The sequence below is a fragment of the Coregonus lavaretus genome (genome assembly GCF_964263955.1).
Source record: "Coregonus lavaretus genome assembly, chromosome: 22".
Classification (NCBI taxonomy): domain Eukaryota; kingdom Metazoa; phylum Chordata; class Actinopteri; order Salmoniformes; family Salmonidae; genus Coregonus; species Coregonus lavaretus.
In genome coordinates, this window is record NC_140009.1 from 10,831,485 (window position 1) to 10,853,155 (window position 21,671).

Genomic DNA, 21,671 nt, shown 5'->3' on the forward strand with positions numbered 1-21,671 from the left:
GTGGTCAAAATAATAAACACTCAAGGAATCTCGCTGTAAACATGACGTCATACTCCTAACACCCCGTTTTATGTTTGTTTGTTTGTTTTTTATACCGCTTTCAAAACAAGAACTAGGAATTGAGTACTCGATTTCGACTTCCGACCTCAGTGCGTTCAGGACAACTGGGAACTCGTAATAACGAGATCCGCCTGGAAAAAATGTTTTTTAAAGGTCATCCAACTTGGAATTCCAAGTCAGAAACTCGGGCATCCTTCTAGAGCTCCCACTTTCTGACCTGACGTCTTGATTTGATCTCGTTTTTTTCTGAATTCGTGTTGTCTTGAAAGCACCATTGTGCCTCATTCAAAAAAACTGGGAACTCAGAACAATACGTGGTCAAATCATGACGTCAGTGATCTTCAGGTCGGAAAGTCAGCTCTCGAAAGAGGCCCGAGTTCCCAAGTTGGAATTCCGAGTTGGATGACTGTTGAAATCGATTTTTCCCAGTTGGAACTCGTTTTTTTTCTTATTCGAGTTCCCAGTTGTTTTGAACGCACTGAAGTCGGATGTCGGAGATTTCGATTTCTGAGTACCCAGTCCCCAGTTGTTTTGAACGCGGCAACAGCTCCGACCTGAAAATCACTGACTCCATTATTTGCCCTCGTATTTTTCCGACTTCTCAGTTGTCGTGAACGCACCATAAGGCTAGAAAAAATGTGTGACGTAGAAGCCAAGATGGCGGCCCCCCTCTCCACGATGAAATTTTGGAAACCGGGTAAGCACAATATTGTTAAATTAGGCAATAATTGCATGCGTATAGTCGTTTCACTTAAAAAGTATATTAATGTGTGCATGTGAATTAGTGCGTAAGACATTTATTGCAGATAACCAACGTGTTTTCCCGCCTGAGTTGTGTTATGATCGCCAACGTTACTGCTGTGGTCCATTGTCATTGATACTAACTAGTTATAACGTTAACTAGCTAACGGTAGTAGCTAGTTACTGCTATCTTGAGGATTGTGAACGTATTTAAATTGCCCAGCATGACAGAAAATATACGTTGTCAAGCCACATTGGTTATGATGCAAAGGGAAGTAGCTAACTAGCTAGCTAGTTACTATCATTCGGTTCCCGCTCGGTTATGCATAAGCCGGTAAGGCCAGGGGATTTTGCACGTCCCTTTGCAGTAAAAATGTATCTATAGCTAGATTGGCCTGTCATCATATCAGGCGTTAGTTAGGTATACGTTAGCTGAATCCAAGCTGTCCGCAGCATTTCACTCTGCAGAGAAACAATCTGGTATTAGGTAATCTTATCAATGTTGTATTTGTTTCGTTGCGGCGTTGATTATCGTTGGTCATGAATCTACGACGATCTTTGATTCCCCTACTCTATTACATCATCGTCTGTCTTTAAGGTTCGGAGGCCCCCGGGATATCGGAGGAGCGGGAGGTCACGACAGAAACGACTGGTTCCCCCATAATTTTCAACCCTCACACCGCACTGTCCATCGAGAAGCAGCGGCAGAAACTACCTGTTTTCAAGGTTGCTCAACCTCATCTTTAGGCACCTCATGTAACTAGTAGATGAGTAATATGGTTATAGCTTCACCTTGCCCCCCTATCCAATCCAATCAGATCTGGCAGCCTATGTGGGGTTGAAACATGCAAGGGCCACTAGGCCGAAGTTGATGTCTTCACTGACAGATAGATAATCTAGATGCAATCAAATGATTTACTTTTATCATCCACTCTCATTAGTATAGTGTTTTTTATTGTTTCTACTAAATCATAGGAGTCCCGTTGACATGTTGTCTGCCATGTTGTTTTCAGCACAGAAACAACATCCTCTACTTGGTGGAGAGTTACCAGACAGTGATCATCGTAGGAGAGACAGGATGTGGGAAGACTACACAGATCCCCCAGGTTTGGATAAGCTTCCCCTTTGGCGTTCATTGTAGAGGTAATATACAGTAGCCAGGCTTGACAACGACAGAGTTGGCTCAAGCAGCAGTTCATATCTGTCTAGTTTTAACTAAATATGAAGGATTTTGACTATTCTCATGAAATAGGACTGATTTAAAATAGAAGTTGGTGTAGGGGAACACTTGACCCATTACTGTGGAGAATACTAAGGACACACCAGTCTTCCACTGTAGCCAAGTTGAGTTGTTGTGCAGCCAGTAGAACAGCCTCCAGGCAGGACACTGCAGCAGTGGACTGATACCCTTCACACAGCCTCCTTCCCATGGAGAGGGAGAGTGACCTTGTCCGCTGCTTACTAGCCTCTTCTCTTCTATGCAGCCAGAGTTCGGAGCAAATCAAGTGGGACTTAATTTCTGCTGAGTATGCTGTCCTAGACTTTATATTGATGCCCCTCGCTCTCTTGCTCTCTCACGCTCCCCCTTGTCCTCTGTCTTTCTCTTGCTCTTCTGCACCCCTCTCTTCCCCTCTCTCTTACCCCTTCCTTTCTTTCTCCACCTCAGTATTTGCTGGAGGCTGGCTGGGCAGCTGAGGGGAAGGTGATTGGTGTGACACAGCCTCGTAGAGTGGCTGCTATATCAGTAAGTACTCCTATCTCGCTCACACTCTCCTTAAGCTCTGCTGGCCCTGTGGACTTCTTAGCTGCCCTGAATATCAAATAGTCCCCTTCTATAATTTTAAAGAGTTGCAAAAAATGATGTAACTTACTTTTATTAAAATAACTGTATTTGGGTACTTTTTAAGAGACAGTTCTGCCTGACTGAGGTTGTTTCCCCTCTCTTCCTGTCAGGTAGCCAACCGTTTGGCAGAAGAGCGTGGAGCCCTGTTGGGGCATGAGGTGGGCTATACCATCCGCTTTGATGACTGCTCTGATCCCCATGCCACCCGCATTAAGGTACTACAGCCAGCCTGTCGTCATGTCCCCTGACACATAGTGGTACCATCAATTCCTTTTATTGGATGTTTTCCTTACAGGAATTTTCTTTATTTCTTTCTCTCTCAGTTCCTGACAGATGGGATGCTGGTGAGAGAGATGATGGCTGATCCTCTACTGAAGAAGTACAGGTAAATAACTACACTAACAAACTGAGCTAGTATTGGCTACGCAATACTAGCCTCAGACTGAATATCAATGGTGGATTCAATGTCTGGGTTCATCCTGTTGTAACCCCAGGGATCTGTCTGTCTATCTTTCCTCCTCAGTGTTCTAATGCTCGACGAGGCCCATGAGAGAACCCTCTACACGGACATAGCCATCGGCCTGCTAAAGAAGGTAGCTTCTGTGCATGTCTCTTTAATGCTGGAATCCTTAATTGAAACGATAGCAAAGCGGTTACCCTGCCTATGTTTTGGTAAAAAGCTGAGGGATGTGCCTGGAGAAATGTAACCACTCTCAAATTCAAAGCCAGAGCTATGTATCCAAGGACCATGATATCAAAATTAGAGTTTTAACCATGTTTTGAGGCTATACAGTGTTACATTGACTTTGTTTACAAACATTAGAGTATAACAAGCTTATATTTTGGGTTTCTGATGGGGTACGACAGTTGAACTAAGCTCTTCAGGCATTTATAAGTTATCTTCAAGAATCAATGGGTGTATATATAAATAATTTATAAGTTAAAAATGGTATGTAGCAGCTAGGGATTCACAGCTTTAACAGCTCTATATCTTCACTCGGATTGGACCGGGTCCGCTGTAATGTATTTAAACTGACAATGCATTCGGTTAGGCTTACAATGCATCTGAAATATATTACATCCATGAAATAAACCTTTCTCCTCGTTTCATCCTCCTTTAGATTCAGAAGAAGCGCAGAGACCTCAGGCTGATAGTGGCCTCAGCCACCCTGGATGCCAAGGTGATTCTCTGCTTCATTAAGATGGACAGATATGCTTCAGTACAGAGAAACAAAGGAACAGAAAGAGAGGGAGAGATGAGCTGATGTCCTGAGAGACCACAGTGCATTGACATCTGAAATGTACCACAAAGACAGTGCAGACAGACAGACGCAGTTGGCTCATGACTGCGTCACAGTCAGTCAACAAACCAGATGGGACATCGGGCTGTATTTATTTTTTTATCTTGTGCTGAAATGTTTTTTATGTTTGCCAACTCAGCAATTTTTGCTTCATAGGCATTCCTCAGAAATGTTGTAGTAATACTCTTCCCTGTGTAGCGCAGCCAAATCTCAGCTAAATCTTGCTTTAGTGACAGAAAAAGTTACATTTCACATTTGCAAATACAGTTGGATAAAATATGTATTTTGTCTTCTTTAGAAAATAACAACTCCTTTGTTGTGGTCATGCCAGTGACAAGCCTGGTTACCTGGCTACGTCTAACCCACTCATATGTTGTTATCACATTGGCTGCAGAAATTCCAAGAGTTCTTTAACCTGAATGAGACTGGAGATCCTAACAAGGATACGTGTGGAATTCTGACGGTGGAGGGACGCACCTTCCCTGTTGACGTCTTCTACACTGTCAGGTATTCCATGGAATTCTGAGAGTCTCTTCTGTCTCCAACCCTGTCACAGACTATCACATTCTACAGCCCCACATCGTTAATGTTTCATTGGTGTCAGTATTAATGAAGCTCAGGACAGACCGAGTTGAGCATCTCCTCACATTGTCTCCTTTCTCTGTCCCCAGCCCAGTCCTAATAGTGTCTCCCCTCTCTCTCTGTCCCCAGCCCAGTCCTAATAGTGTCTCCCCTCTCTCTCTGTCCCCAGCCCAGTCCTTATACACTGTGTCCCCTCTCTCTCTGTCCCCAGCCCTTATACACTGTCTCCCCTCTGTCCCCAGCCCAGTCCTTATACACTGTCTCCCCTCTCTGTCCCCAGCCCAGTCCTTATACACTGTCTCCCCTCTCCCTTTCGCTCTCTCTCTTTGTGTGTGTGTCTAGTCCTTAAACACTGTCTCCCCTCTGTCCCCAGCCCAGTCCCAGACTATGTGAAGGCCACAGTGGAGACGGTGATGAAGATCCATGAGACTGAGGATGATGGAGATGTTCTGGCCTTCCTCACTGGACAGGTGTGTTTCTCTTAGGGTTTGATTTTGAGCTGGGTACTTTTTGTCATGTGACCTGTGTGTGTTACCTGTCCTGTAGGAGGAGGTGGAGAAGGTGGTGTCTCTGCTCCAGGAGCAGGCCAGAGCTCTGGGCCGTCTCGGCATGAAGAAATACCTCAAGGTGCTGCCCATGTACGCAGGTCTGCCCTACGCTGACCAGATGAAGGTGTTTGAGAGGACGCCCCCTACTGTCCGCAAGGTGAATCTCAATCTGCGTCTGTGCGCCGTCCCAATGTCCCTACCCAGTGGTCATCAACCCTGGTCAGTGGAATGTTAAATTAGTTGTTGTTACTGGGCTGGCACAAATGCCTGCACACCTTATAGTTCTCCAGGACCAGGGTTGGTGAGAGCTGGTCTAGGGGGACTGCATATGATGCATGTATCACAATCAGCATCATAAAGAGATGCAGGGTCCAACATAAACGCTTGTCCTCTTGTCCAGGACAAGAAGAAGAAAAAAAAGTTGGACAAGAATATAGATTTAGGTTGTCCAAATATCAAACAATTACTCCGATCAGAGAGGCTTACATTGAAATACATTTTTCATGTACATAAATAAAAATGCCTACAGTGCCTTCAAAAAGTATTCACTCTAGTGGTCTTCACAGATCCAAAAAGTTGGACCGGTTCTGAAATGGACCTGGGGCTTTCCCACCCGGACCCGATATGCATAATTTTTTTAAATATAGAGACCCATTCCGAACGGACCCTAGGACCTCTAGACCCATTCCGTATAGTCCTAGGAGGACCCGGTCCAATCCGAGTGAAGGAAGCAGCAGAAAAGTAGTCTTTTTTAAATCAGATTTTTTAACTGGAGCTGATAAAGCGCGAGAGCAGGGAGAGAGGTACCGCTCTAGCAGGCGGGGAAGGGGCCGTACTGTGAGCGAGTGACATGGGGAGGAGAGAGGGAGAGACGGCAACCAACCAACCAAGCAGTCTCGCGTTATAGTAGACTAAGAGCTGCCGTAGCTAGGTTATTTATCATCAAATATGATTACATAGTACCTGTCTTGGACTGCATCAAACCTGGAGAAGCTAGCTAACATTAGCTAGCTAGGCTAACTGAGGCTGCAGTGCATGCGCTTTCTCATCTTAGTTACAAATAACTACTCCATTCAGAATATTAAGTAGCAGCCTACCTGTTGGCTCTTGGTCATTGTAGCCTATCCTTCTCCTTTAACTTTTTATTCTTTCATTTTAATTCCATCTTCCATTGATTAGATATCTCCTAACTTTAGCCACACATGGAGGCTCTATGACTGTAGCCTATTACCGCTTTGATGACTTATGATTGGCCAAGAGAAAGCGCCACACTCCACTCTCATGAAAAGCAAGAGCAGCAGCATAAATGATAAAATGTCTCTCTCTACTGCAGCAGTCGCGTTCGGATCTGTACGGGCCATTCCGGACAAGTCAGTTAAAATTACACATACCTGAGAACCGTGACAAGCATATCAGATCCGACCCAGACCCGTGACATTATTTCGAATTCTGCATCTGGACCCGGTCCCGGATCGGGTCTCGGGTATTCGGGTGCAGGAGGATCCGTGATGACCTCTAATTCTCACCCCTTGACTTTTTCCACATTTTGTTGTGTTACAGCCTGAATTTAAAATGGATTAAATTGAGATTTTGTGTCAGAGGGGGGAAAAGCATTCATTGAATATCCCTTTGAGCATGGTAAAGTTATTAATTACACTTTGGATGGTGTATCAATACACCCAGTCACTACAAAGATACAGGCGTCCTTCCTAACTCAGTTGCCGGAGAGGAAGGAAACCGCTCAGGGATTTCACCATGAGGCCAATGGTGACTTTAAAACAGTTAGAGTTTAATAGCTGTGATAGGAGAACTGAGGATGGATCGGATCAACAACATTGTAGTTATTCCACAATACTAACTTAAATGACAGAGTGAAAAGAAGGAAGCCTGTACAGAATAAAAATATAATGACGCACTAAAGTAAAACTGCTAAAAATGTGGCAAAGAAATGAAATGTATGTCCTGAATACAAAGCGTTGTGTTTGGGGCAAATCCAATCCAACACATCACTTAGTACCACTCTCCATATTTTCATGCATGGTAGTGGCTGCATCATGTTATGGGTGTGCTTGTCATCGGCAAGGACTAGGAAGTTTTTTATGATAAAAATAAATGGAATAGAGCTATGCACAGGCAAAATTCTAGAGGAAAACCTAGTTCATTCTGCTTTCCAACAGACACTGGGAGATAAATTCACCTTTCAGCAGGACAATAACCTAAAACACAAGGGCAAATATACAGTCGTGGTCAAAAGTTTTGAGAATGACATAAGTATTGGTCTTCACAAAGTTCGCTGCTTCATTGTTATGAGATATTTTTGTCAGATGTTACTATGGTATACTGAAGTATAATTACAAGCATTCCATAAGTGTAAAAGGCTTTTATTGACAATTACATTAAGTTTATGACAATATTTGCAGTGTTGACCCTTCTTTTTCAAGACCTCTGCAATCCGCCCTGGCATGCTGTCAATTAACTTCTGGGCCACATCCTGACTGATGGCAGCCCATTCTTGCATAATCAATGCTTGGAGTTTGTCAGAATTTGTGGGTTTTTGTTTGTCCACCCGCCTCTTGAGGATTGACCACAAGTTCTCAATGGGATTAAGGTTTGGGGAGTTTCCTGGCCATGGACCCAACATTTCAATGTTTTGTTCCCCGAACCACTTAGTTATCACTTTTGCCTTATGGCAAGGTGCTCCATCATGCTGGAAAAGGCATTGGTCGTCACCAAACTGTTCTTGGATGGTTGGGAGAAATTGCTCTCGGAGGATGTGTTGGTACCATTCTTTATTCATGGCTGTGTTCTTAGGCAAAATTGTGAGTGAGCCCACTCCCTTGGCTGAGAAGCAACCCCACACATGAATGGTCTCAGGATGCTTTACTGTTGGTATGACACAGGACTGATGGTAGCGCTCACCTTGTCTTCTCCGGACAAGGTGTTTTCCGCATGCCCCAAACAATCGGAAAGGGGATTCATCAGAGAAAATGACTTTACCCCAGTCCTCAGCAGTCCAATCCCTGTACCTTTTGCAGAATATCAGTCTGTCCCTAATGTTTTTCCTGGAGAGAAGTGGCTTCTTTGCTGCCCTTCTTGACACCAGGCCATCCTCCAAAAGTCTTCGCCTCACTGTGCATGCAGATGCACTCTCACCTGCCTGCTGCCATTCCTGAGCAAGCTCTGCACTGGTGGTGCCCCGATCCCGCAGCTGATTCATCTTTAGGAGACGGTCCTGGTGCTTGCTGGACTTTCATGGGCACCCTGACGCCTTCTTCACAACAATTTAACCCCTCTCATTGAAGTTCTTGATGATCCGATAAATGGTTGATTTAGGTGCAATCTTACTAGCAGCAATATCCTTGCCTGTGAAGCCCTTTTTGTGCAAAGCAATGATGACGGCACGTGTTTCCTTGCAGGTAACCATGGTTAACAGAGGAAGAACAATGATTTCAAGCATCACCCTCCTTTTTAAAGCTTCCAGTCTGTTATTCTAACTCAATCAGCATGACAGTGATCTCCAGCCTTGTCCTCGTCAACTCTCACCTGTGTTAACGAGAGAATCACTGCCATGATGACAGCTGGTCCTTTTGTGGCAGGGCTGAAATGCAGTGGAAATGTTTTTTTGGGGATTAAGTTCATTTTCATGGCAAAGAGGGACTTTGCAATTCATCTGATCACTCTTCATGACATTCTGGAGTATATGCAAATTGCCATCATCAAAACTGAGGCAGCAGACTTTGTGAAAATTAGTATTTGTGTCATTCTCAAAACTTTTGACTACGACTGTACACTGGAGTTGCTTACCAAGACTACATTGAATGTCCCGGAGTGGCCTAGTTAAAGTTTTGACGTTAAATTGGCTGGAAAACCTATGGCTGTCTAACAATGATCAACAACGAACTTGACAGAGCTTGAACAATTAAAAAAGATAATGTGCAAATATTGTTCAAATTCCAGGTGTGCAAAGCGCTTACAGATTTACCCCAAAATACTCACAGCTGTAATCATTGCCGAGGGTGATTCTAACATGTATTGACGCAGGGGTGTGAATACCTATGTAAATTAGATATTTCTGTATTTCATTTTCAATAAATTAGCAAAAATTTCTGATAACATGTTTTCACTTTGCTGTTATGGGATATCGTGTGTAGAGTTTCTTGGCAATTTTATAGCATGGAATAGCCTTAATTTCTCAGAACAAGAATAGACTGACGAGTTTCAGAAGAAAGTTATTTGTTTCTGGCCATTTTGATTCTGTAATCGAACACAAAATTGCTGATGCTCCAGATACTCAACTAGTCTCAAAAAGGCCAGTTTTATTGCTTCTTTAATCAACACAACAGTTTTCAGCTGTGCTAACATAATTGCAGAAGGGTTTTCTAATGATCAATTAGCCTTTTAAAATGACAAACTTGGATTAGCAAACACAATGTGCCATTGGAACAGAGGACTGATGGTTGCAGATAATGGGCCTCTGTACGCCTATGTAGATATTCCATAAAAAATCATCTGTTTCCAGCTACAATAGCCATTTACAACATTAACAATGTCTACGCTGTATTTCTGATCAATGTGATGTTATTTTAATGGACAAAAAAATGCTTTTCTTTCGAAAACAAAGACATTTCTAAGTGACCCCAAACTTTTGAACGGTAGTGTAGGCAAAAACGGCAGTCATGTTTGAAAAATATAATGAAGGATAATGAACATTAACGTCTAAAGTCTTGATTCTGTCAACATACTGGAGGCATGGTAGTGTTCAGATCAAATGGTCACATTAGCGGAGGCAGTCAGCATTTTGAAACTGTTTAACCATAAACGTAATTGTTTAAAACCTGGATGTTTTATGTCATTTTTTGATGCATGTCTTATTTTATTTCAAAGTAGCCTAGCCAAAACACAACCATAGAAATGTTGAGGGAATTACATTACATGGCCAAATGTATGTGGACCCCTTTCAAATTAGTGGATTCTGCTATTTCAGCCACACCTATTGCTGACAGGTGTTTAAAATCGTGCACACAGCCAGGCAATCTCCGTAGACAAACATTGGCAGTAGAATGGCCCGTACTGAAGAGCTCCGTGACTTTCAACATGGCACTGTCATAGGATGCAACCTTTCCAACAAGTCAGTTCGTCAAATGTCTGCCCTGCTAGAGCTGCCCCGATCAACTGTAAGTGCTATTATTGTGAAGTGGAAACATCTAGGAGCAACAACTGCTCAGCCACGAAGTGGTAGGTCACACAAGCTCACAGAACTGGACCGCCAAGTGCTGAAGCGCGTAAAAATCATCTGTCCTCGGTTGCAACACTCACTACCGAGTTCCAAACTGCCTCTGGAAGCAACGTCAGCACAATAACTGTTCGTTGGGAGCTTCATGAAATGGGTTGACATGGCCGAGCAGCCACACACAAGCGTAAGATAACTATGCGCAATGCCAAGCGTCGGCTGGAGTGTTGTAAAGCTCGCCACCATTGGACTCTGGAGCAGTGTAAACGCTTTCTCTGGAGTGATGAATCACGCTTCGCCATCTGGCAGTCCGACGGACAAATCTGGGTTTGGCGGATGCCAGGAGAACACTACCTGTTCGACTGCATAGTGCCAACTGTAAAGTTTGGTGGAGGAGGAATAATGGTCCTGGGGCTGTTTTTCATGGTTCGGGCAAGGCCCCATAGTTCCAGTGAAGGGAAATCTTAACGCTACAGCATACAATGACATTCCAGACGATTATGTACTTCCAGCTTTGTGGCAGCAGTTTGGGGAAGGCCTTTTCCTGTTTCAGCATGAAAATGCCCCCGTGCACAAAGTGAGGTCCATTCAGAAATGGTTTTTCGAGATCGGTGTGGAAGAACTTGACTGGCCTGCACAGAACCCTGACCTCAACTCCATCGAACACCTTTGGGATGAATTGGAACGCCGACTGCGAGCCAGGCCTAATCACCCAACATCAGTGCCTGACCTCGCTAATGCGCTTGTGGTTGAATGGAAGCCCCGTGTAGCTCAGTTGGTAGAGCATGGCGCTTGCAACGCCAGGGTTGTGGGTTCGTTTCCCACGGGGGGCCAGTATGAAAAAATTTATGCACTCACTAACTAAGTCGCTCTGGATAAGGGCGTCTGCTAAATGACAAATGTAATGTAAATGTAAGTCCCCGCAGCAACGTGATGGGCGACTAACTTTTGGACAAGTAAAAAATCTGTCCTACTTATCTGAAGGACAGGTTGTAAAAAAAGTGAATGTCAAGCCCTGAGATGGCCAGATTGGAGTTTGCGGCAATGAATGCTTTTATACCTCCGCTAGTACACAGGACAACCGTGTGTATACGGTAAGCTTCCTTAAGAGTACCGAGCGATGAAAACACTTTTTGCCACAAGATGAAATGATCTATCAGTCATATGGCGGAGTCAATTCCCGATGTACAATTCCCCATTGCAAAGCCTTGTATTGTATTGGAGTGGGAGGTCTGTTAAAGCGCACTCTCTGGTTCTCTAAGGTGGTGGTGGCCACTAACATAGCAGAGACGTCCATCACCATCAACGGCATCGTGTTTGTGATCGACTGTGCATTTGTCAAGCTGCGGGCGTACAACCCTTGCACTGCAATCGAGTCACTGGTGGTCACACCCATCTCCAAGGCCTCGGCCAGTCAGAGGGCAGGACGAGGGGGACGCAACCGAGCCGGGAAGTGCTTCAGACTATACACAGGTAGGTGTGGGGGGGAGGGCTGTCTCTGTGTGTGTTATCGGAAAGGCCATCGGTGAGGGGGAAAAAAATGTCAAGATCATCAATGGAGAGTGAATGAGAGCAGGGGAAGGGTGTGGCATGCAGCCCTATACTGCAGTGTGTGTTCTGACCTGTCTGTGTGTGCTCCAGAGGAGGATTTTGAGAAGCTGCCTGCATCCACGGTTCCAGAGATGCAGCGTACCAACCTTGCCCCTGTCATCCTGCAGCTCAAAGCTCTGGGCATAGACAACGTGCTGCGATTCAGCTTCCTCTCTGTGAGTCCATCCAATACAATGTGTAGCCTTTGTGTGGAGCACTTTAATCTCGGTTTACCAGGAACTAAAATCTTCCGTAATTTGGTCAGATGCTCAAGTAGACTGTACATGAGATTTAAGAGCACTGAGAAAGGCACATCATTCTGAAAGCTGGTGAATTGACTCAAAGAGCACCAAGATGGGTTGTCAACAATTATTAACTTTGATAGGCTGCGTATTAAACTAACGTTATAATTGTTCCCCCGCTGTAGCCTCCTCCAGCCCAGTCCATGGTCCAAGCCCTGGAGTTGCTCTATGCCCTGGGGGGTCTGGACCAGTATGGTCGTCTGACCGACCCTATGGGAGTACGTATGGCAGAGTTCCCCCTCAGCCCCATGTTCGCCAAGATGCTGCTGGAGTCAGGAAACTTTGGCTGTTCCAAGGAGATCGTTACCATAGCAGCCATGATGCAGATCCAAAACATCTTCATGGTGCCAGCCAATCAGAAGAAACCAGCAGTGAGTGCTGCAGATGTCATCATGTTGAATTCCCAGTCTAAAAACGTGCTGTTGTGAAGATCTGTATCGCTGTCTCTGTGCTTCCAGACTCCAAAGCTTTTACCACGGCTTCTACCATCCTAATCACCCCTCGTCTCCCTCTCTGTCTGCATGTCTGGTCTTTACCTCCCTTCTTTCTCTCTCTGCTCCCATTCTCCTCCCTCCTTCATAGGCGCGGGAGCATCGGAAGTTTGCTGTGGCGGAGGGAGATCATCTCACCATGCTCAATGTGTACGAAGCCTTCATCAAGGTGGGCACTGCCACTGTGAACATGGTCCATGAACAATGAACAGCAAAGCACTCTGATAAATGATATAATATTTTAGATAAGATTTATATATTTTCATATCAGCTTTACTAAGCGTTTGCATTTCTGAAAACTATACTGAACAAAAATATAAACGCAACCATTTCAAAGATTTTACGACATATCTCCTTCGCATAGAGATGATCAGGCTGTTGATTGTGGCCTGTGGAATATTGTCTCACTTCTCAATGGCAGTGCAAAGTTGCTGGATATTAGTGGGAACTGGAACACGCTGTCTTAAACATAATAATAATAATAATAATAATAATATGCCATTTAGCAGGCGCTTTTATCCAAAGCGACTTACAGTCATCAATCCAGAGCATCCCACACCTGCTCAATGGGTAAAATGTCTGGTGAGTATGCAGGCCATGGAAGAACTGGAATTTTATTTTTTATTTTATTTAACCTTTATTTAACCAGGTAAGCCAGTTGAGAACAAGTTCTCATTTACAACTGCGACCTGGCCAAGATAAAGCAAAGCAGTGCGATAAAAACAACAACACAGAGTTACATATGGGGTAAAACAAAACATAAAGTCAAAAATACAACAGAAAATATATATACAGTGTGTGCAAATGTAGCAAGTTATGGAGGTAAGGCAATAAATAGGCTATAGTGCAAAATAATTACAATTAGTTTTAACACTGGAATGATAGATGTGCAAGAGATGATGTGCAACTAGTGATACTGGGGTGCAAATGAGCAAAATAAATAACAATATGGGGATGGGGTAGTTGGGTGGGCTAATTACAGATGGGCTGTGTACAGGTGCAGTGATCGGTAAGCTGCTCTGACAACTGATGCTTAAAGTTAGTGAGGGAGATAAGTGTCTCCAGCTTCAGAGATTTCTGCAGTTCATTCCAGTCATTTGCAGCAGAGAACTGGAAGGAATGGCAGCCAAAGGAGGTGTTGGCTTTGGGGATGACCAGTGAGATATACCTGCTGGAACGCATACTACGGGTGGGTGTTGCTATGGTGACCAATGATCTAAGATAAGTCGGGGATTTGCCTAGAAGTGATTTATAGATGACCTGGATCCAGTGGGTTTGGCGACGAATATATTTTCAGCTTCCAGGAATTGTGTACAGGTCCTTGTGACATGGGGCCGTGCATTATCATGCTGAAACATGAGGTGATGGCGGCGGATGAATGGCACGACAATGGGCCTCAGGATCTCTTCACGGTATCTCTGTGCATTAAAATTGTAATCGATAAAATGCAATTGTGTTTGTTGTTCTTAGCTTATGCCTGCCCATACCATAACCCCACCGCCACCATGGGGCACTCTGTTCACAACGTTGATATCAGGAAACCGCTCGCCCACACGACGCCATACACGCTGTCTGCCATCTGCCTGGTATAGTTGAAACCGGGATTCATCCATGAAGAACACACTTCTCCAGCGTGCCGGTGAGCATTTGCTCACTGAAGACGGTTAGGATGCCAAACTTCAGTCAAGTCAAGACCCTGGTGAGGACGACGAGCACGCAGATGATCTTCCTTGAGACGGTTTCTGACTGCTGAAATTCTTCGGTTGTGTAAATGCACATTTTCATCAGCTGTCAGGGTGGCTGTTCTCAGACGTTCCCGCAAGTGAAAAAGCCGGATGTGGAGGTCCTGGGCTGGCGTGGTTACATGAGGCCAGTTGGACCTACTGCCAAATTCTCTAAAACGTGGTGGCTTAAGGTTGAGAAATTAACATTCAAATCTCTGGCAACATCTCTGGTGGACATTCCTGTAGTCAGCATGTGGCATTGTGTTCAATCTGTGGCATTGTGTTGTGATAAAACTGCACATTTTATAGTGGCCTTTTTATGTCCCCAGCACAAGGTGAGGCCTCCTGTAGCTCAGTTGGTAGAGCATGGTGCTTGCAATGCCAGGGTTGTGAGTTTGAAGAATGTATGCACTAAGTAAGTCGCTCTGGATAAGAACGTCTGCTAAATGACTAAAATTTAAAATGTGCACCTGTTTTAATGATCATTTTCTTGGCAAAGGAGAAATGCGCACTAACAGGGATGTAAACAAATTTGTGAACAAAATTTGAGAGAAATGCTTTTATGTGTATGGAACATTTCTGGGATTTCAGCTCATGAAACATGGGACCAACACTTTACATGTTGTGTTTATATTTTTTTTCATTGTAAGTATAATGGAATAAAAGCTAAATGGTAGACCAAAAGGTCAAATCCATTTATCTCTAACCCCTCCCATCCCTCCAGCACCAGAAGAGCTCTCAGTGGTGTCAGGAACACTTCCTCAACTACAAGGGTCTGCTGCGAGCCATGACTGTACGAGAACAGCTCAGACGACTCATGAACAAGTTCAAGGTGCCACGCACCTCCAGCGAAGGTGTGTGTACCCCACATTTCTGTCCAGTTTGTATCCTATATGTAAACCTCTTTACAGTGTTCAAATTGAACAGGAAATGATGTTTTTGTCTTGTCCAGGTGACCCGGATGTGATCCTGAGATGCATCGTGTCTGGTTTTTTCGCCAATGCTGCCCGCATGCACCACTCAGGATCCTACAGGTGTCTACCAACTCCCTGAAACACTGTTGTCTGTTGTTTTTGCCTTGACTAAGCTGAATGTCTCTACTGTTAATTCATCCCCTCCTCACGCCTTCTGTCTCCCAGGACTCTACGGGATGACAGAGAGCTTCACATCCATCCCAACTCTGTGCTGTTTGGAGAGAAGCCTACGAAGTGGTGAGGATTTGGCCTTTACATTGGGCCAGGGGTTCTCAAACCTCTCCTCGGGGACCCCAGAGGTTTCACAATTTTGTTGTAGGCCTAAACTAGCTCAGCTGATTAATCTACTCAAGGGCATGATGAATAGTTGACTGAATCAGGTGTTCGAGCTCTGGAATAGATAAAATATGGCTGGGTGTCCCAGAGGAGAGGAATGAATCTCCTAGATGTATGCATCTAATACTGCCTTGACCTTTCTGCCTTGTCATCCCCCAGGGTTGTCTTCAATGAAGTCGTGCAGACCTCTAAGTACTACATGCGTGATGTCACAGCTGTAGAGTCCTCCTGGTTGGTCGAGCTTGCACCCCACTTTTACAAGGAGGCTAAGGTATGAGAAAAACACTGTCTTTCTAGTACTCTACTCTCTTTTTCTCTCTTGTTTGTTCTGAGAGAGAAAAAAGCCCACCCATAGCACATATTAAGGGTAATTATGTACACTACAACGACCAAAAGTATGTGGACACCTGCTCGTCGAACATCTCATTCCAAAATCATGGGCATTAATATGGAGTGGGTCCCCCCTTTGCTGCTGTAACAGCCTCCACTCTTCTGGGAAGGCTTTCCACTAGATGTTGGAACATTGCTGCGGGGACTTGCTTCCATTCAGCCACAAGCATTAGTGAGGTCGGGCACTGATGTTGGGTGAGGCCTGGCTCGCAGTCGGCATTCCAATTAATCCAAAAGATGTTCAATGGGGTTGAGGTCAGGGCTCTGTGCAGGCCAGTCAAGTTCTTCCACACCCATCTCAACAAACCATTTCTGAATGGACCTTGCTTTGTGCACAGGAGCATTGTCATGCTGAAACAGGAAAGAGCCTTCCCCAAACTGTTGCCACAAAGTTGGAAGTATAGAATCGTCTAGAATGTCATTGTATGCTGTAGCATTAAGATTTCCCTTCACTGGAACTAAGGGGCCTAGCCCGAACCATGAAAAACAGCCCCAGACCATTATTTCTCCTCCACCAAACTTCACAGTTGGCACTATGCATTCGGGCAGGTAGTGTTTTTTTCCTAGCATCCGCCAAACCCATATTAGTCCGTCGGACTGCCAGATGGCGAAGCGTGATTCATCACTCCAGAGAACGCGTTTCCACTGCTCCAGAGTCCAATGGCGGTGAGCTTTACACCACTCCAGCCAACGCTTGGCATTGTGCATAGTTATCTTAGGCTTGTGTGCGGCTGCTCGGCCATGGAAATCCATTTTCATGACGCTTCCGACGAACAGTTCTTGTGCTGATGTTGCTTCCAGAGGCAGTTTGGAACTCTGTAGTGAGTATTGCAACCGAGGACAGAAGATTTTTACGCGCTTCAGCACTCGGCGGTCATGTTCTGTGAGCTTGTGTGGCCTACCACTTCGCGTCTGAGCCGTTGTTTCGCCTAGACGTTTCCACTTCACATAACAGCACTTAGTTGACCAGGGCAGAAATTTGACGAACTGGCATCCTATGACGGTGCCACGTTGAAAGTCACGGAGCTCTTCAGTAAAGCAATTCTACAGTCATGGTCAAAAGTTTTGAGAATGACACAAGTATTGGTCTTCACAAAGTTTGCTGCTTCAGTGTTTTTAGATATTTTTGTGAGATGTTACTATGGTATACTGAAGTATAATTACAAGCATTCCATAAGTGTCAAAGGCTTTTATTGACAATTACATTACGTTTATGCAAAGAGTCTATTTGCAGTGTTGACCCTTCTTTTTCAAGACCTCTGCAATCCGCCCTGGCATGCTGTCAATTAACTTCTGGGCCACATCCTGACTGATGGCAGCCCATTCTTGCATAATCAATGCTTGGAGTTTGTCAGAATTTGTGGGTTTTTGTTTGTCCACCCACCTCTTGAGGATTGACCACAAGTTCTCAATGGGATTAAGGTTTGGGGAGTTTCCTGGCCATGGACCCAAAATGTCGATGTTTTGTTCCCAGAGCCACTTAGTTATCACTTTTGCCTTATGGCAAGGTGCTCCATCATGCTGGAAAAGGCATTGTTCGTCACCAAACTGTTCTTGGATGGTTGGGAGAAGTTGCTCTCGGAGGATGTGTTGGTACCATTCTTTATTCATGGGTGTGTTCTTAGGCAAAATTGTGAGTGAGCCCACTCCCTTGGCAATCCAATCCCTGTACCTTTTGCAGAATATCAGTCTGTCCCTAATGTTTTTCCTGGAGAGAAGTGGCTTCCTCTCTGCCCTTCTTGACACCAGGCCATCCTCCAAAAGTCTTCGCCTCACTGTGCGTGCAGATGCACTCACACCTGCCTGCTGCCATTCCTGAGCAAGCTCTGCACTGGTGATGCCCCGATCCCGCAGATGAATCAACTTTAGGAGACGGTCCTGACGCTTGCTGGACTTTCTTGGGCGCCCTGAAGTCGTCTTTACAACAATTGAACCTCTCTCCTTGAAGTTCTTGATGATCCGATAAATGGTTGATTTAGGTGCAATCTTACTAGCAGCAATATCCTTGCCTGTGAAGCCCTTTTTTGTGCAAAGCAATGATGACGGCACGTGTTTCCTTGCAGGTAACCATGGTTAACAGAGGAAGAACAATGATTTCAAGCACCACCCTCCTTTTTAAAGCTTCCAGTCTGTTATTCTAACTCAATCAGCATGACAGAGTGATCTCCAGCCTTGTCCTCGTCAACACTCACCTGTGTTAAGGAGAGAATCACTGACATGATGTCAGCTGGTCCTTTTGTGGCAGGGCTGAAATGCAGTGGAAATGTTTTTTTGGGGATTAAGTTCATTTTCATGGCAAAGAGGGACTTTGCAATTCATCTGATCACTCTTCATAACATTCTGGAGTATATGCAAAATGTATGTAGTTCAGTCCTTGAGCTGTTCTTGTCTATCGATGTTCTGTATTATTTCATGTTTTGTGTGGACCTCAGGAAGAGTATCTGCTGCTTCAGCAACAACTAATGGGGATCCTAATAAAACACTAAATACCATATGATATGTTTATCTTTTTAACTGATTCACTTTATATCCCTCTTGTTCTCTGTCTGTATCCCTCTCTCCTTCTCCCCATCTGTTAGCACGGGTCATTGACCAGCAAGAGATCCAGGGTCCTCTGAGCCAGCTTCTGTCCCCAGCTGTCATAACTCTGACCACTATGTCCTGGTTCCAACCCCTCACCCAGAGAGGACCAGCGCTAGGGGAACAGAGTCATGGGAAGCAGGGTACTGGGAAAAACCCGAGGAGGAGAAAGGAGAACACCCCTCCTAAACCTACACTGTGCCCCCCATTCCCATCCCAATACCCTCTTCCTTTCTATCACCCTGTACAAAGAGATGTATTATATTTATTTCCCATTCCACACGGTATTCACTAGATGGCCATGCTGTAACGGACAGAACAGATGAGCAAGTACATTAGCTATTCGTTCTGAATTTACAGAAGGGTTAGGGGACAACCCCCCCCCCCCCCCCCCGTCTGCATTTTGGCTAAGATCAAATGTAGGATCTGTTCTTTTCAGTTTAATATTTGATAGTTAAAGTGTGGTTGTGGTTGGAGTGCTCCATAGTTATGTCCTTTCCAGCATGGCCAGATCCCCTCCACACCTGTACATATAGAGACAGAGCAGGCTTGGGTCCAGGGAATGGGGGTACCATACCTGGGCCTTGGTTCCATGGTTATTTTTTTATAGCTTTGGGCTCAATTCAATCGAACCCTGTAGTATTTACGCAGTAGCTCTTTTTCCCATGGTCAAATAAAATCCCTAACAACACCAGGTAGACTTCACAGGTAGATGCTTCCAGTTTTCAAGATAATTAGTGTGTGTGTATACCGGCAGTAGTTTGTAAAACCAAGACGCTGTGTAAACATTGCTATGGGGGGGGTTTGATTTGAATTTCAGCCTCTGTTTTTAAGTCGTGGCATGGCGCGGTAAATAAACGAAGACTGAGTATGAGGATGTGAAACTTTTTATTGTTTGGGGACGCAAAAAAGTAGTTTCCTTTTTTCTTATTATTTTTATAATTTGCTCCTCCCCTATACTGGGTGCTAGTCTTTTCCAACTGTAGCTATCAGTACCAAGGCTAGCTATCTCCTTTTTCCAATACTTGTCTCTTTAGAACAGGAATCCCAAACTACGGGGACTGCAGGGTTTTGTTCCAACCCAGCCCCAACATAATCAATCAACTACTCATGGTCTTCAATCTGGATTACGTTTAGCTAAATCAGATGTGTTAGGGCTGGGCTAGGACAAAAGCCTGCACACCTAATGGCTCTCCAGGACCAGAGTTGGAGAACACTGCAATCTTCAATCATATGTGTTTTGACTCTGTGGCACAGATCTATAAGCTTGTGCCACAGATGGAAATTCAATTTTGGATTTCATGAGTCAACACAGAATGTAGCATTCTGGGTTGTTGCTGTGAAAAAGACCTCTTTGCTTTTAGACAGTTACTCTAGAACTCTTTACTACTGTCTATCTCAAACATAGTGAGTGGCCTTTTGAACCGTTATGTGCCAAAAAATTATCTAACCATATTTCATTTTGGTATGAAATGTGCAAATAACCCATCAAGCATTTTAAGTGCAAAAGAAGCAATCAAAACAGAAAAATGTAAGTGCCATTTTTCTGTATGATTAAGTGCATTCAGAGATGCATATGAAGCCTAAATAATGTATCTTTTTGAGCCATTTCTCTTTGGCCCATCACTGTTTCCCTATATCACCATTGGTTGTGGTTTGCATAAATCAGTTGTTCTATACATCATTGTCTGTGTCAAGACCAGTAATGTTCAACAGAAAGGAAGGCACACATTTTTAAGGGTCAGTGCTATCTTGGATCCTTGGGACATCCCTACCCATAACCTTAACCCATAACCCTTACCTTAACATTTTACATTTCAACTTCAATGGGGTAGGGACGTCCCAAGGATACCGGATAGCACTGGGCCATTTTTAAGTACGTTTCACCCCCATATATTACAACAACCCCTGCTTCTGTCTTGATTTGTGCTTCCTGGTTTTTGTCTTTGTTTTTCTCCAAGGAGTGCTATTATTTTATATATTTTTTACCCCCGAAAGCTTGAGAGTAAGAAAACAAACAACCATAGGACCTGCTTTCATTTCAGTAAGGTTACTGTCCTTTATTGACTTATGTCTGCATGGTTTTAACTTTCGATTCCTTGTCCTTTCTAGGTACAATATAACTGCCTCTGAACTCTGGAAAACTAACATACCATAGATGATCCAATGCAATCCGACTAGTAGAATGACTATACAAGTGAAATACTCTTGCATGTTAAATGGTAATCTATTAAGAACACTGCTAAGATCACAATGTAGATTTGCACAAATGTAGTTGACTGTGAGATGACTGATGTTCCTCTGTGCTGAGAATCTTAATGTGTCTGTCACAAAGCCAGTGTAATCTGTAGTCTGTAGTTGCCCAGCTCTGAGAAGCAGCTGTATCCCTCCACATCTTGAAATAAAGCCGTATGGTCATGGACTCCACTATGTCTGTCTGTCGCTGTTAAATGGTTTAAACTGTGACCATTAGATCAGTGTTTAGAGGAAATCTCATCCTACTCCTGAGTCCTGGGTAAACTCACTTGTGACCTCAGATACTGGTGTAGTAGTGTACTTGTCCAGCAGGTGTCAGTGTTGTACTGTAAACTGTTCAGACAGATGGTCTAGAATGATTTCCAGTCCTGCCAGTATTTCGTGTGATAGATGTTATTCCATTGAGATATAAATAATATAATCAGTCTTATTGTGGGAGACAATGCCAGCATGTTAATATTGTAATATTATGTCCAGTGTTTTACCTTTCTTGCTTTCTGTTTTCCCTGCTCATCCGACAATGTATTGACAATTCTAGAGCCTTGTATTGGCATTAAATACAAACTTCACGGGAATGCTCATAATTACATTGAATGGTTCAAGTGAGATGTATTGTTTCAACTTCAGATATTTTGAGTGTTTAAAATGACCAATTATGTAACCAATGGCACACAGGATTTATTCTCCGATTAGGCAATTGGAGATTGTGGTAGGCATATGGCT

At 44.2% G+C, this 21,671-nt stretch overlaps 1 protein-coding gene across 1 annotated transcript; it reads left to right on the plus strand.

Annotated features, from left to right (window-relative positions):
- Positions 1-604: 604 nt before the first annotated feature.
- Positions 605-21,119, plus strand: dhx35 (DEAH-box helicase 35). Its single transcript, XM_084187237.1, has 20 exons — positions 605-757; positions 1,400-1,527; positions 1,815-1,907; positions 2,468-2,545; positions 2,755-2,859; positions 2,968-3,029; positions 3,168-3,237; positions 3,766-3,825; positions 4,340-4,452; positions 4,901-4,997; positions 5,074-5,232; positions 11,568-11,778; positions 11,947-12,071; positions 12,323-12,568; positions 12,780-12,857; positions 15,137-15,266; positions 15,365-15,446; positions 15,552-15,623; positions 15,882-15,993; positions 18,692-21,119. The coding sequence occupies exons 1-20, from the start codon at positions 697-699 to the stop codon at positions 18,728-18,730; spliced, it is 2,121 nt and encodes a 706-aa protein (XP_084043363.1). The 5' UTR covers positions 605-696; the 3' UTR covers positions 18,731-21,119.
- Positions 21,120-21,671: the final 552 nt, after the last annotated feature.